Raw genomic sequence first — 13,949 nt, 5'->3', positions numbered from 1 at the left:
ACCATATACAATCCCATCACTCTGCTCCTTTCGGAAATGCGAGGAGCTCCCCGCGAAAGCTAATTATTATTTTTTCCCGTTATTTCTACTGGAAGTATTCTTCAAATAATAAATTCTCTTATGTTCAGAAACCATCTGATTTTTAGCTTAAAAGCTAAAGGGAAGGGACCTTTAAAGGCCATCCAGTTCAACCCCCCTGGCAAGGAGCAGGGACATCTCCAACCAGATCAGGTTGCTCGGAGCTCCATCCAACCTGGCCTTGAATGTTTCCAGGGATGGGGCATCCACCACCTCTCCGGGTGACCTGGTACGGGCAGTTCATATCTGCTTGTTCTTGAAGAAAACATCTGTGATACGCTCAGCCCTGGTCAGGCAAGTTTTAACAAGTGTTCCTTGCGCCCATGATAGCCATTCCAGTTCCGTACAAGGGTCCTCAGCGTTTCTCAGGTCCCACAGATTCACGTTGGCCTCGCGGGAAACAGGTGGGTGCATGGGCTGTGGGGAGAGTTGGGTGCTCCAGTGGTGGTGGGGGATTTTGGTGCCTTATGCGAACACGGGTGGCATTCAGCGCATGAGACCGGTGCGAACGTGGGGTGGGGATGGGGCTGCCCAGCAGCAGGAAGTGAAGGCAGAGGGGTGGCTGTGGGTGACTGGACGTGGGCGCTGCGGCCACGGCGTGTGTCTGGATGGGGACGCGGGGCAGGGGCTGCCTGTGGCGGAGGGGGATGGTCAGTGGGGGACGTTTCGGTGGAAGGGGCTGGGGACGCAAAGAGCACGGGGCGGGGGGGGTGAGGTGGACGGGGGGGACGGCGGTGGTCGATCACCGCGGAGCCGGCGGCGCTGGCGGTAGCGCGTGGGGAGGGATCGGGGGGCCGGTGCCTGCGAGGCCCGGGCGGGGGCCGCCCCCTCCGCCGCCACGGGGCCGCGCGGGGCGGCGGCGAGCGGGGCCCGACCGCGCTGCCTGACGTCACCGGCCGGGGCGGCGATAGGCTGCGGGCGGCGCTCCCCGAATCGGTGGCGGCGGCAGCGGCAGCGGCGGCGGCTCCGCTCTGCGCGCTCACTCCGCGCTGCCGCAGCCCCCAGCGCCCGCGGCGCCCGGGCGCTCCCTCCGTCGGCGCAGGTAAGGGGCTCCCGGGCGGGCAGCGGCGCGGCGAGGCGGGCCCCCGCCCGGTTTCGGCTTCGGCAGCCTGACCCCACTGGGGCGAGGGGGTCTGGCAGCCCCTCCCCGCCGCCACCTCCTTCCCCTCCCGCGGCAACCAGTTGGGGTGCGCGGCCGGGCAGCGCTGCCCGGGATGCCGAGTAACTCACGAAGTCGGTGTGGCGGCGCGAAGCCCCGTCCCCGTCCCGCCACCCCCTTGTCCCCCGTCCTCCCGCCCCCATCGGCAGGGTGGAGGCTGCCGCAGCCGGCGGCGCGGTGTTTTGGGGAGGGGGGAGCCGCGCAGGGTGGGTGCCTCGGAGCGCTGATGTGTCCGGCTCCCTTCGCAGACTCCTCTGTCACTTCAGAGAGAGCGTGAGGCTGAGCCGGCGGCATCCCGGGCATCTCCGCCGGCAGCCCGGCACCGGCTGAAATTTAGGCGTCTTCAGAGAGGGGAGGAAGAGCCTCGTCTTCCGAAGCCTCCTCAATGAGTGCCAAGCTCTCCAAGGAGTTGAGGCTGTCCCTGCCACCGTGTCTCCTGAACAGGACGTCTGCCACCTTAAACACCAGCAGCACCTGCATCGCGCAAGTGGGTCAACTCTTCCAGTCCTTCTCATCCACCCTGGTTTTAATTGTCCTGGTCACCCTCATCTTCTGTCTGATCCTTCTCTCCCTCACCACCTTCCACATCCACAAGAGGAAGATGAAGAAGCGGAAAATGCAAAAGGCTCAGGAGGAGTACGAACGGGACCACTGCACCCGCAGCAGTGATAGTGGCAGCCAGCACCCTGGGACAGGGATGCGGGGAGAGGCACCCCAAGGAAGAGACAGCCGGCTGGGAAGACCCCCCCAGGACTCAGAGATCCAGCGCGCCTCTCCCTTGGCAGCCCCAAGCTCCCAGCAAGCACAGGCTTGTTTGGACACAGCTGGTGTGGGGCTCTTGCAGACGGTGGTTTTGTCATGATGGTTTCTGGGGAGACCTCATGAAGGCGCTGGTTGGTGTTTGTAAATACCTGAGTGATTATTCTAGTCCCCGAAGAAGAAGAAAACATTGCTAATTCAAACAAACGAATAAGCCCACAATCCAAGCGCATGACAGATCACATTGCGTTTCTCATTGACTGAGCAAGGAAGGGATGTGTCTCTTTACTGGAGAAGGAGCTGCACACAGCTGCCGAATATCGAGTCGTCCACCTGGAGGAGAGAGTTGGGGGTCCCTTTTCCCTGGACGTCATTACCCTGAGAACCGGGACGATCTCACTTTCTTGGGATTCCAGCTGCACCCTGTGTCACCATTGCATGGCGTGGGTTGGGGTGTGGGTGAGTGGCGCGGGGGGAGAGGCAGGTCTGGCGGGTGCCTTGGGACGCCCTGTCCCCTTGGAGCAGGGCGACAGCCCACTGTGGTCTCTCCTTTTGTGCTAGGACCTATGCCCCTGTCCCACCCTTCTCACTCCTTTCCAGGACTGGATATTGTTTTGTGTAGAAACGGCCACCCCTAGATGGGCTAAACTGCAAGTGCCCTCTGGCCCCACAGCCCCCCATGCCCCACAGCTGCAACGCTGAGCATCCCACTGTCTAGGGGGCTGGAGCCAGCTGTCTGAACAGAGTGATGCCTGAGCTTTCCTTTCCCCTCAGCTCCCCTCAACTTCACAGGCCCCTCGCCCCCATCCCCCCAACCCAAAATGCTGTCCCAGTACCATCCTGTGTGGCAGGGCGAGGTGATGTGCAGAAACTTGCCCATCCTCTCCCAGGGGAGGGTGTCCTTGTACCTCCTGAGGGTCCTGAAACAAATCCAGTTCTGCACCAGGCACCCGCACTGAACGCCTGCATTTACAGCTTCGCCTCCCAGCAAGGAATCCTGCAGCACTACAGAACTGGCTTCTACTTTTTTTAGACTGATATATCTTTTTAACCCTCCTAATCCAGTAGATAGTTAGGGACAGACAACACACAATTTTCTCACCTTTCCCCTTTTGGGGAACGAACCATACAGATGTGCAAAATGTCCGCTCCTAGACCCTGGCAAATATTAATTTCAGAAGTGACAGGTGTAGTTTCTCCCTAGCAAGCACCAGTGATTTTTTGTCTGTGGATGGCAGGTGTGAGTGGTCGCTAGTACTGCCTGTGGTGGAGGAAACAGCGTCGGGTACAGAAAATGCAGCTTTGCTCAGCAATTAAATCAATGACCATTACGTGAAGGTGCCTTAACAGAGTGCCAGATCCAAACTTTGAAACATCTTGTGTGGTATCATAGCAGAGGCAGCCCTCTACTGTGCATATTAACATCTAAAAAATACGGCAAAGAAAAAGCGATCCCCAGAGATTTCTTCTTTCCCCCCCCGCCCCCGTCTATCCTGGCATTCAATGTGATCTGAGGAAATAGTAATAGTCCACAGTTTTAAATATTGTGTATCCACTTATTCCCTCTCTGCTGTACTTTGTCTCCTAGGGTGGCTGTTAGGCTAGAAAAATCCCAGGCACATGCACCGGGAGGTCTGGGGCCCTAAGCTGTGTGTGAATGCCATAAACCAGTTTAAAATGGGGAAAGAAGGTGGCAGGAGTCCTCCATAATCCTCTAATAGCCCCAGAATGCAGAGGTTTCAGGGTAGTTACCCAGTTTTATCCCTTTCTGATATTGCCTGATCTGATGGGAAATTGCTGTTGAGTTTGGATTGGTGCCTCCAGCGTTTTAGGCGAGTGCTGTACCATCCAGCTCAAGGCGAGGCTACCTGCGACCGAGCGGTGTTTCGCACGTCGCAGTTTGATGGGAGCGATGGCTGACTCTCGCTGACAGCCGGTATGATCGGATGCTAATGGCTACTTTGTTGTTGCTGGGCGAGGAAATTGGCTTTGTTTTGTTTCCCCTAATAAAGGATGCATGAACTTTTGTGTTTAACCTCCTTATGCAACTGCAGCACGGTATTGCACCACAGGGAATAGATGTAGGACAATGAAGAGTGTTCAGTGAACAGTAATGGAGCTCCCTGATTGTGGATCTCCACTAAATAGAGAGATATTAATTTCCCCTTTATTTTGTGCCTTTGAAAAAAAAAAAACAATCAAAACCAAACAACCACAACAGTGTATAATTTTGAGTTTTATAAAAGCAGTAAGATGTTCCAAATCACTCCAGTGCATTTCTGGTTGATGATTCCACTTCTTTAGTGTCTGAAGTCAGATACTCTTCCTTCTGCCTTATGCACTCAAGGCATGCAATAATTCCCCAGAAGTGTACTGCTTGTCACATCTCATTGCAGTTACAAAATTGCCCTATTTTTTGAAAAATAAAGAAGGATGGAGAGATAGATATATATATATCTTTATATATATTATGGATATACAGGTATATATATTATTTATATAATCTCATGACACTAAAAGTAGTTGCAAAAATGTAACTAGCATTAAAATATATTATCATGTAAGCCTCTATCCTCTGTTAATTAGCTTTGATTTAACATTTTAATATCTCTGTATTTATGTAAATCTGTGTAAATTATGTGGTCTGTAAGTAAAATTTCATACTGACTTTAATTTTCTCAGAACTGTGAGCTTCTTGTGGTGTCATTTAAGGCTTCTTTATTTCTAAAGTTAAATTATACAAGATACGAGAAGTTCTAAATTCCTATTATCACAGAGAAATACTGCAATAAGGTTCATGCATAGTCCCAGTGCGCAATCCTATCTTGAAGTATTGCAAGCTTATGAGGTTTAATTGAATGGTCTCAGGAGATCCAGCTGATACAAGCAGGACACGTAGGTTTTCATTTTCATGAAACAATAAGCAATCTAGGGAATAGATGTGGATTTTTAAAACAGAGTTTATGCTTGGAGGTTCTGTCAAATCAATTGCTTCAAAACCCTACAGCTACAGCTAAACTTCTGCACTTAGCATTCAGTATTAATAAGGCTGATGCTTCTTTCCCCTCCCCCCTCCTACTTAAACTAGAAAAGTGTAGGAAATGGTTCATATTTCTAAAGCATACATTTTCAGCTAACTGTGAAACTGCCCAAAGGGTTTTGAATAGACATATTTTATGCAAGTGTAATATCTATGTATCTGTATCCATATATTTAAATATTTTTGTGTAACCTTTTCTACGATATTTGATAGAGATGCCGAGTAAATGCTTGTGCCATTCTCATACGAAAGGAAGGATTCATACCCTCTCGACGCAGAGTTTCTTCTTCCTGTGACTTTGCACTTGTTTTGGCAAGTTGTAATGGAGACTGGGCAGCTGAGTGCTGGCTGCTGGAAGCACAGCCAGCCTTGCCTCTGTGAAGGGGCACATCCTCCGGTTGGGTTTTCCTGGTTCTGAACTGGAGCTGGCATCCTGCATGTGTAAGAATAAGAAGTGCCGTGGTGCTCAACAGTTTGTGTCCAGTCCAGCCATTGTCCCGTGGGAAGATGCAGGACAGCAGTGACTTCTTTTGTAGATCCTCGTGAGAACTGAGAGCCTGCCGGTTGATGCAGCAGCAGCACTGGGGCTGGATCGGAGAGTTGGCGATGCCTCATCCTGCATTCCCATGCTTGGAGCCTGCTGCTGCCCCAGGACTTCATCCAGCTCCCACTGGCATCAACAGGGGTGGCTTCCGCTGACTGGCAAGGGACTTGGGTCCCATCTGTAGTCCACACAGAGGGTGACAGCTCTCCACATCACCACTGCTTACCCTGCTCTGCACCCATCCCAGCAGCCTCCGCGGGGATGGGAACCACTGCATCCCACGAAGGCTGGGATGCTTCAGCCTGGCAGCACTGGGGAACTTGCACTGCTGCTGTCAGCTCCGCTTCTACAGACTGAGACGTTCAGGTTTCTACATGGATCCTATGCGGATTATGGACAGGGAATGTAATTTCATGAAAACGTGTCATTCCAGTATTTTTTTTCTGTGGGGGTTTGTCTACTGGAAATGTTGTCTCAGATGAAATTTGCAGGCTGTCCATCCAGACATGTTTTAGCTTTTGATACACGACTCTCAGACATGTATCTGTATATATAGGTATGTATCTCAAAAGAAATGCTGGATAAAAAAGCAAAGAACAGAGACTGCACATTGTAGACAAAACTGCTCTATGACTAAAAACTGGTGTTTTTTTTTTCTTTTATTTTTAATTAATTTTAAAGACTACTATCTTTAATGTAAATAGCAAGTTACTCTGTGATTATTGTTTTCCATAGCATTTCTGAGTAGTTGCTATCTTGTTTCTGGAAAGCTATGTCCAGTGTTATGAAGCAACTGTGCTTTTCTTCTTCTGTTGTTATGAATATGAGTGCAACTTTTATGTAGGGAGGAAAAAGAACGTGATTTGGCTCTTTAGACAGGACTGAATTATTTTAAATCCAGTTATAGGACTTAGTTGCTTTTTTTTCCTTTCTAACAGTTATTCGCTCTGCACGTTTGTATTTTTTCTATGGGTACTTGAAACCCTATATTTTAATAAGTATGCAAGGTATGAAGGAAAACACACAAAAAAATGAAGTAGGAAACATTCTTTTTCCTCTTTGGTGTAAATAGCAAAATTTATAATGACTTAGATACCATTTAATTAAATTTCTCATCTATATAGAAGTTGGCATGACTCATAGACAAACCTTTAATAACACTTTCATTTATGTTAAACATTAGAACTACTTTTATCCAGGACTGACTTTCTCATCTCTTTCTGGTGTCTTACTCCTTTTTTTTTTTTTTCCCCTGAAGCCAAGTTTTACATCTGATCGCTAAATAAATTTCTAGTAGAACAGAGCCTCCTTCTGTTTTTAGTCTTTTACATGTAGATCTCTGGTCTGAATCCGGCCAAACTCAGTAGTATAGAAGATGCGTTATGAACTTGCAAGAAGATGCATTATAAACTTGTATGAGCCTTGGGGAGAGGTGACTGTCTGACAAACAAACAGGAGAAATCCCTGGCAATGGTGAGAGTTAGCTTTCCCATCTGGAGCTGTGGAAGTGAGGCCTCCCCATCCACCGGACGGACCTGAGTGAAGGGTGACCCATTCCAGCCACAGCAGAGACAAACAACCGTCTCCTTCCTGATACCATTGCTCTAAAACATAATTTTCTATATGTCACTAGATCTCATTTCTGTAAAATGTATGTAATATATTTCTTATTCAAATCAAAGGAGTTTTCATTGCTTCATTGGTACGATAGGTTCTCTGTGGATAACTAGAAGAATTCATTTTCCAACCCTTTTAGCCCCATACCTCCACAAGCATTACTTTTGTATGAGTTAGGAAATAAATAAATATTTGGATCAGAATGCTGTCAGTAAAGATTGCCTTTATTTATATAATCCAATGTTCTGGTTGGCTTTTCTTTGTTGTTTTCTTCCTTGAAATGGAGCAATATAATCTGTTCATTATTTTACTTTTTTAAAGAGGACAAAAAATTTGAAGAAAGCCCTGCAAAATGCACGTAGTCCAACAGGAAAAGATCTCGTGTTGTACAGCAGAACAAAATCATGTAGGTTTTGTTGGCTTCACAGTAATTCTTTATCCTCTATTTTTCAGACCCCTTCCAATTAATCAAAGTTTTTACCTAAAATCTTCTGAAAGAACATATAACAGGTGGATTACTTTTCTTACTACACAGTCAGTGACAAAGTGCAAGTTAAAACTTTTCAAACATCTTGTAATCTGAAAATAATAAAGTATCCTAGAGGATTGTGAGTGCTGTACATAAAGGATAAGTATAGAAGGATAGAAGGGGAAAATATTAGCTCTGTAGTACAATAAAAGCAACGTGTGCTGGAGGATGAATTCATGATTCTAAACGAGCATCTCTACATTTTATTCCTGGCTCTGTTACTCACACATTATGAGGCTCTCAGCTTCCAGGCTATTTATGTAGTAAGCAATATATAACTTACCTATTAAACAAAGACATGGAACCTGCAATATACAGCCCTGAAATTAATAAATTAAGCGTCATATACATTAAAAAATACTGATACCATAATACAAATTAGAAGACTCTTTATGCTAATCACCTGGCTTGCATTATTGAAGTGCTTATATTTGGCAGCAAGATCCAAGTGACACACTGCACAGCTGGGAGATGGATGGCTGGGCAAGATGCTCAAACAGTCACACCGAGAGGCTCAATTTAATTTTTAAGTTGAAGTGGAATACGGATGATGAAGGAGAGCCAAGACAACTAATGTTTATTTTACCATTTCATCACACATAACACTTTTTTTTTTTGGTGCAGAAAAGAGCCTTGTGTGGTTTTGAGCAGAGTGCTGACCAAGGTAATAAGAATATAGGAAAAAAATGATTATTGGGAGTAAACCCATCACTAATGAAATTCATGGCCAAACCTTCCTGAATACAGTGGGGCCTGGACTATGCCTAAGATGATGCCACATCTCATTTGCTGCTGGCTGTCCATCCCTCGCCAGTGCTGTCAGGGTCTTGATTTCTGCAGTTAGTATTTCTAGGGCACATGAATTTCTCTCATCTTTTGACTCACAGTCTGTACTCATCTCCTGTGGGGGACAGTGGAGGATCACCTGGGGGTTACCTACATGTGACATGCTCGTGCTGGCTTTTCTTTAGCTTTTGGTGTGTCCTGAGATTGTCTCTGAATCTGACTTCCCACTGGAAAGCCTTTCTGGTTAGTCTTTCCATAGGATGGGCTATGTTGACCAGGCTTGCTTCTTCCTTCAATGGGTAATCTCAGCCTGTTATTCTCGGACATTACAAAGCTTATAACTTTAAGTGATTGGTTGGTTTGATTTCTGCAAAAATACCGTAGGACTTTGCCCTCATCTTGACCAAACATTGTCATGCATTTACCCATAGCCGAACCATATTGATATAGCATCAAAATCTCTGTGACAAGGACAAAGCTTTTGAGAACGTGCTAGACTTCAAACAGTCTGAGAAATCCCGGCATGCTTCCCAACATGGTCCATTGGTTCTGGATCAACATCATGTTCCTGATTAAGCTGCCAGCCCTAGATCACATGCTGAAACTGCTGAGAAATTGTTGTTCTTTCACATCAAGAACACCACTGTAAGGAAAAATATCAGTTACTACAGAGGCAAGACCAAATAAATGAGAGAATGTGGTGATAATATGGGTATTAGTATGCAAATATATATGTAAAACCTGTGAGACAGACAAGGTCAACTGACTGTCTAGTAATGGCTGACCACCTGGTCCACATTTTCTTTTTTTTTTAAATCAGATTATCACAATCCACTCTTTTACCTGTGGTCTTGAATGCTGTTAGACATACGCTTTTGCTTTGCTGCTCAGCTGGAAAAATCAGTCAGTGAGCTTCTGCTTCTCTATGAACTCCAGCTGAACTGTTTAAAGTCTATTTGTTTTCATCGTAGAAATACAGTTTCTATTAAACGATCCTTTTGACAGACCTCAGCAACAGCATGGGAGAGCCTTCACTTCCAGCACATGTGTTAGAGCTGTTCGGTCTGGTGATGTGTAAAGGAGGACAACTGTCCAAATGATCATAAGAGGTCGCTGCAAAAAATTTGTAAACAATGACTGCATTTGAACAAAAAACAAGACACATGTAAACCCTGAGACAGCCATGACTTTTTACCTATCTACAGTGAAGCAAGTTCAAGACATCTCTGCTCACGACTTCAGTTATTCTGGTTTTGTATACCTCTAGAACTGAACTGACTGTATGGGCCATTACCTGTCTGACAGAGCTTCTCTAAAGTCAATTCTTCCTCGAGTAAAGGGATGATGATGAACCTAGCAGAGGAGTGGAAAGGGTAGCTGAAATGTGACAGATGGGTTTTAGTATCACTATTTGTATAGTGCTGTAGCCATACTGGAGGGATATGGGCAGATTCCTTAGGCTATTACGCTTGCAAGTGAGAAAAGATGACAGTACCACACAACTCCTTTGTTACCAGATCTGGATGTAATGTCTTCTATAAATGAAAAGTTCTGATATTACAACTTCCAGAGCTCTTGAGATCACTGTGCTCCAATTATGTCTTCTCTGTTTCTTTTTGGAAGATTTCTTGTAATGTTCTGGAAAGCAGAATCTCAAATTTTGTCAAAATAAAGTGAGTAATGCGACACTGTAATCCATGTGAGAAAGCTATGCTTCTGAAAGACACTAGGTTGATGAATCTCTATTTTTTCATAGCCTGGGCATTTCACCGCCAGAAAGCTGTCCTGCTTCTCTGCTGAAATACATCAATTGTTGCAGCAAGGGGCTAGGAGGAGGAATTCAGATTCCCTGAGCACACAGTCCTCATTCAGCTCCTTCAGACTGACAGAGGCGATTAACTTGCAATGGCAATAGCTGTCAACAGGAAAATGGAGAGAAAGCACTCACTTCCCATCCTGCAAGGCATGGAAAAAACCCCAACTTTTGGAAACACAAAGATCTTGCTGGGTTAGCACTGGTGTCGTGGTTTTGTTAGTAAGGGGGGGCCTAAGGTGGTAGCTTCTGTAGGAAACTGCCAGAAGTCGCTCCCCTTTGTTCAGTGGACTCGGCCGGGCCTAGGGCGGACCCGCTGCTGGCCAAGGCCGAGCCGATTGGTAGCAGAATGTCTCGTGATAACGCCTCTGCGATAACGTATTTAAGAATGGGAAAACAGAAAAAAAGAGAGAGAAGAGAAGATGTGAAGAAGCTGAGCGGGGGCAGAGGCGCAGAGGGGGAGGCGCAGGCCTCATGGGCCTTGCAGGCCTCACCCTCTGGCCTCTCGCCAGGCAGCCGACTGGGCCCGACTCGGTCCAGCCCGGCTGCAAGAAGTGGAGAGGAGATGAGAAGTGAATGAGATGTAAAAAAGATCCTGAGAGACACCTACCAGCCTGTTGTGAGGAACGGCTGCAGACACCAAGGTCAGTTCAGAAGGAGGGGGAGGAGTAATGCGGCTCCTGGCCAAGATTCCCCTGCAGCCTGTGGTGACGACCATGGTGGAGCAGGTTGTCCCCCTGCAGCCCATGGAGGTCCACAGAGGAGCAGAGATCCACCTGCAGCCTGTGAAGGACCCCGTACCGGGGGAGGTGGATGCCTGAAGGCAGCTGTGGCCCGTGGAGGGCCCTCTGGGACAGCTGTTCTGGAGAGACTGCACCCGTGGAAGAGATGACCCACGCCGGAGCAGTTCCACGAAGGACTGTGGCCCGTGGGAGGGACCCCATGCTGGAGCAGGGGAGGAATGTGAGGAGTTCTTCCCCTGACCATGAAGCAGCGGCGTAAAACAACATATGATGAACTGACTGCAACCCCCATTCCCTCTTTCTCCCTGTGCCGCTCGGGGGGGGAAGGTAGTAGAGATAATGTTAAGCTTGGGAAGAGGGAGGGGTGGATGGAGGTTATCTTGTTCTCTGTCTCATTATCCTGCTGTTTGTAGTAATAAATGAATAGTTTTCCCCAAGTCGAGTCTGTTTTGCCTGTGATGGTAACTTTAAGGATTTCTCCCTGTCCTTATCTCAAACCTCGAGCCGTTTTTCCTTATATTTTCTCTCCCTGTTTTTCTCGGAGTGTGGGGGGAGTGAGAGAGAGACTGCGTAGTCTGGTCCGATCAGGGCTGAACTACGACACACTGGTGATTTGGTAAGGAAAATCTCCAGAATTTACTTCACAGTACCTTGGCCTGGGTGACTTCTCAGCTTGAGGAGATTCCCATTCATGTTCCTGTCTCCTGTCCACTGCCAGCACTCTTCCAGCCCACTGTACCTGAATTCAGTGTTAGGTCTTCCCTAACTTATATTGCTCTGAAGCAAGTTATGGTACACTTGCACAGATGGATAGTGAATGAGTTAGTGAGTCACAAGGGAGCAGTAACCACTGGGAGGGCAATGGAGTAGCATCCAGCAGAAAGAGGAAGGATGCAGGGGCACTAAACCTTTCAGCACAGTTTTGGGAGGAAGAGCTTATGAGTCTTATTTGCTTAATATCAATATCATGGATTTCTGGAATTAAAATGTAGACAGCTTACTGTGGCTGTGGAGCTTCTCCTGGCTTTTGGTTACTGTCAACACCCCACTGCACCAGTGCTGGCAGCCTGTTTCCCACCCCATGGTGTCCAGCTGCATTAGCCTGCTTTTCTCCCCCAACCCTTTGAATGAGTTCTGTCATAGGAGGCTGAACTAGATGATCTTTAAAGGTCCCTTCCAACCCAAAACATTCTATGATTCTATGTTTCCCCAGATATCCCTTGCTCCTGTGTGTGTCCATCCCTGTACAAAGTCTGCAGGTCCCACTCCTGACCTGGTTGGCTTGCATGTGCTATGAATTGAGGGGTGCAGACAAGGTCCCAGTTATCCCTGCCTTCCTCCCCATGTAGCCACCAGCATGGGCTTCACCCCCATCCCACCCACAGATCTCGTAAGGAGTCAACACCATTCAGCTCTTCGCTCTTCCATCAAACATAGTTGAAGTTAGCCAATGGATGCCAAAACTGTTGGGGGAGGACAACTGACAGGCAGTTGGGCACCGAGTGTGCCTGCACAATAAAGCAGGCATTACTGAAGTAAGTTATTTTTTCACATCTCATGAATTGTAAGTAAATTTCAATACTTTTCTGGGGCTTGACTCATAGTTTTGAAATGCTTGGCTTTGGCAATGCTGCTCAACAATATCTTTGAAGCCCATCTGTGCTGTTTATAAGCTCTTTCTTCAACCCCCAGGCATTGTCTGTTTCCTTTGGTTTTCCAGACTGTAATCTTCTGAAGCAAGAAATTAGGGGTTTGTTTGATAATTGTGATGGTTGTGTGAAGCTTGATCAGAAGGTGAATCATAGATTTCTAAGACTAAAAGGGAATCTGTAGGCATAAAGCTACAAAATGATCTACAGTCTGTCACAAACAGGATTTTAATCCAGTAATTCATGTCTCCTGCCTGGCAGGTCCAGTGGCACAGAAGCATTCATTTTTTAGAAAGAGAATCGTAGCTGATTTCCATCTTGCAAGGGCTGGTGAATCCAGTTCATACTTTCATAAGTTATTTCGGTGATTAAAAAGTAGCCTAAAAATAAAGAATGTGTCCCTTCAAGGCAATATTTTTTTTAATATACAGAATAAAGTTAGCATATACAGTAGTTATTAGGACACTGTTAAAAACAGACATCTGGCAAAGAAGGTAAGCCATCTGTGAAAATACAGTTCCTATTACATGTAATAATCCAAACAATGCCTCAGGTGTTATAAATTCACAGCACTGAAGTGTAAACAAAACTGTGTCCTGGCGGAAAAATATGGGAAAGTGTTACATATGCAACCATGTACCTACTCCAGAGGTGTCAGCTGAAATAAATGAGATATTTGTGGTTGCTGTGGAATTTTGCCTTGTAAAAGAAACTATTCTTATAGATTTACCCTTCCATCCCTTCTTTGTTTCCCCCTTATTCCAATGCCTTTTTAGCAATAGTATCTTGTGCTGAACCTCCAAGTATTTCTTTGTGCCTCGCTAACAGCAAAGTAGGCTGAGATTTTTCTGACCTGACACTGCATTGAATATCCAAGGACTGGACCAAAATCCTTCTGAAGTTGGTGGGAAGCTTGTGTCCACTTCAGTGGGATTTGGATTATATCAGAAATATTCCTGATGCATCTCTCAGAGTTTTTATGGTCTAGTGTGCAACAGGCCTGCCAAATTTGCAAGTTCAGATAACTTTTTGCAGTTAAGTATCTGAAAACTATTTTGTCTGTAGATTATACAAATTTATTTTCCAGAGAAGACATAAGGACATAGAATTGTCTTATTAGATTTCTTAAAATTAGAGGTAAGTCTGTCATTTAATGACATTTTTTTTTAGGCTAAAGTTACAGGGATCTGTAACTGTAGAGGAGAAACAGATAAAATGTAGCAACATAATCT

The 13,949-nt window shown here is 46.4% G+C and overlaps 1 protein-coding gene across 1 annotated transcript; it reads left to right on the top strand.

Annotated features, from left to right (window-relative positions):
- The first annotated feature begins 998 nt into the window (after nucleotides 1-998).
- On the top strand, nucleotides 999-3,856 carry C1H11orf87 (chromosome 1 C11orf87 homolog). The gene is made up of 2 exons (XM_086739554.1): nucleotides 999-1,120; nucleotides 1,486-3,856. Exon 2 carries the CDS (start codon nucleotides 1,623-1,625, stop codon nucleotides 2,097-2,099), a length of 477 nt encoding a protein of 158 aa, XP_086595680.1. The 5' UTR covers nucleotides 999-1,120; nucleotides 1,486-1,622; the 3' UTR covers nucleotides 2,100-3,856.
- The last annotated feature ends 10,093 nt before the right edge of the window (nucleotides 3,857-13,949 follow it).

This window comes from Chlamydotis macqueenii, chromosome 1 (assembly GCF_036417535.1).
Source record: "Chlamydotis macqueenii isolate bChlMac1 chromosome 1, bChlMac1.mat, whole genome shotgun sequence".
Classification (NCBI taxonomy): domain Eukaryota; kingdom Metazoa; phylum Chordata; class Aves; order Otidiformes; family Otididae; genus Chlamydotis; species Chlamydotis macqueenii.
This window is presented reverse-complemented; position numbering and strand designations above follow the sequence as displayed.

Excerpts from the sequence above, each read along its gene's own strand:
- C1H11orf87 (XM_086739554.1), top strand. The coding sequence starts at position 1,623 with ATGAGTGCCAAGCTCTCCAAGGAGTTGAGGCTGTCCCTGCCACCGTGT.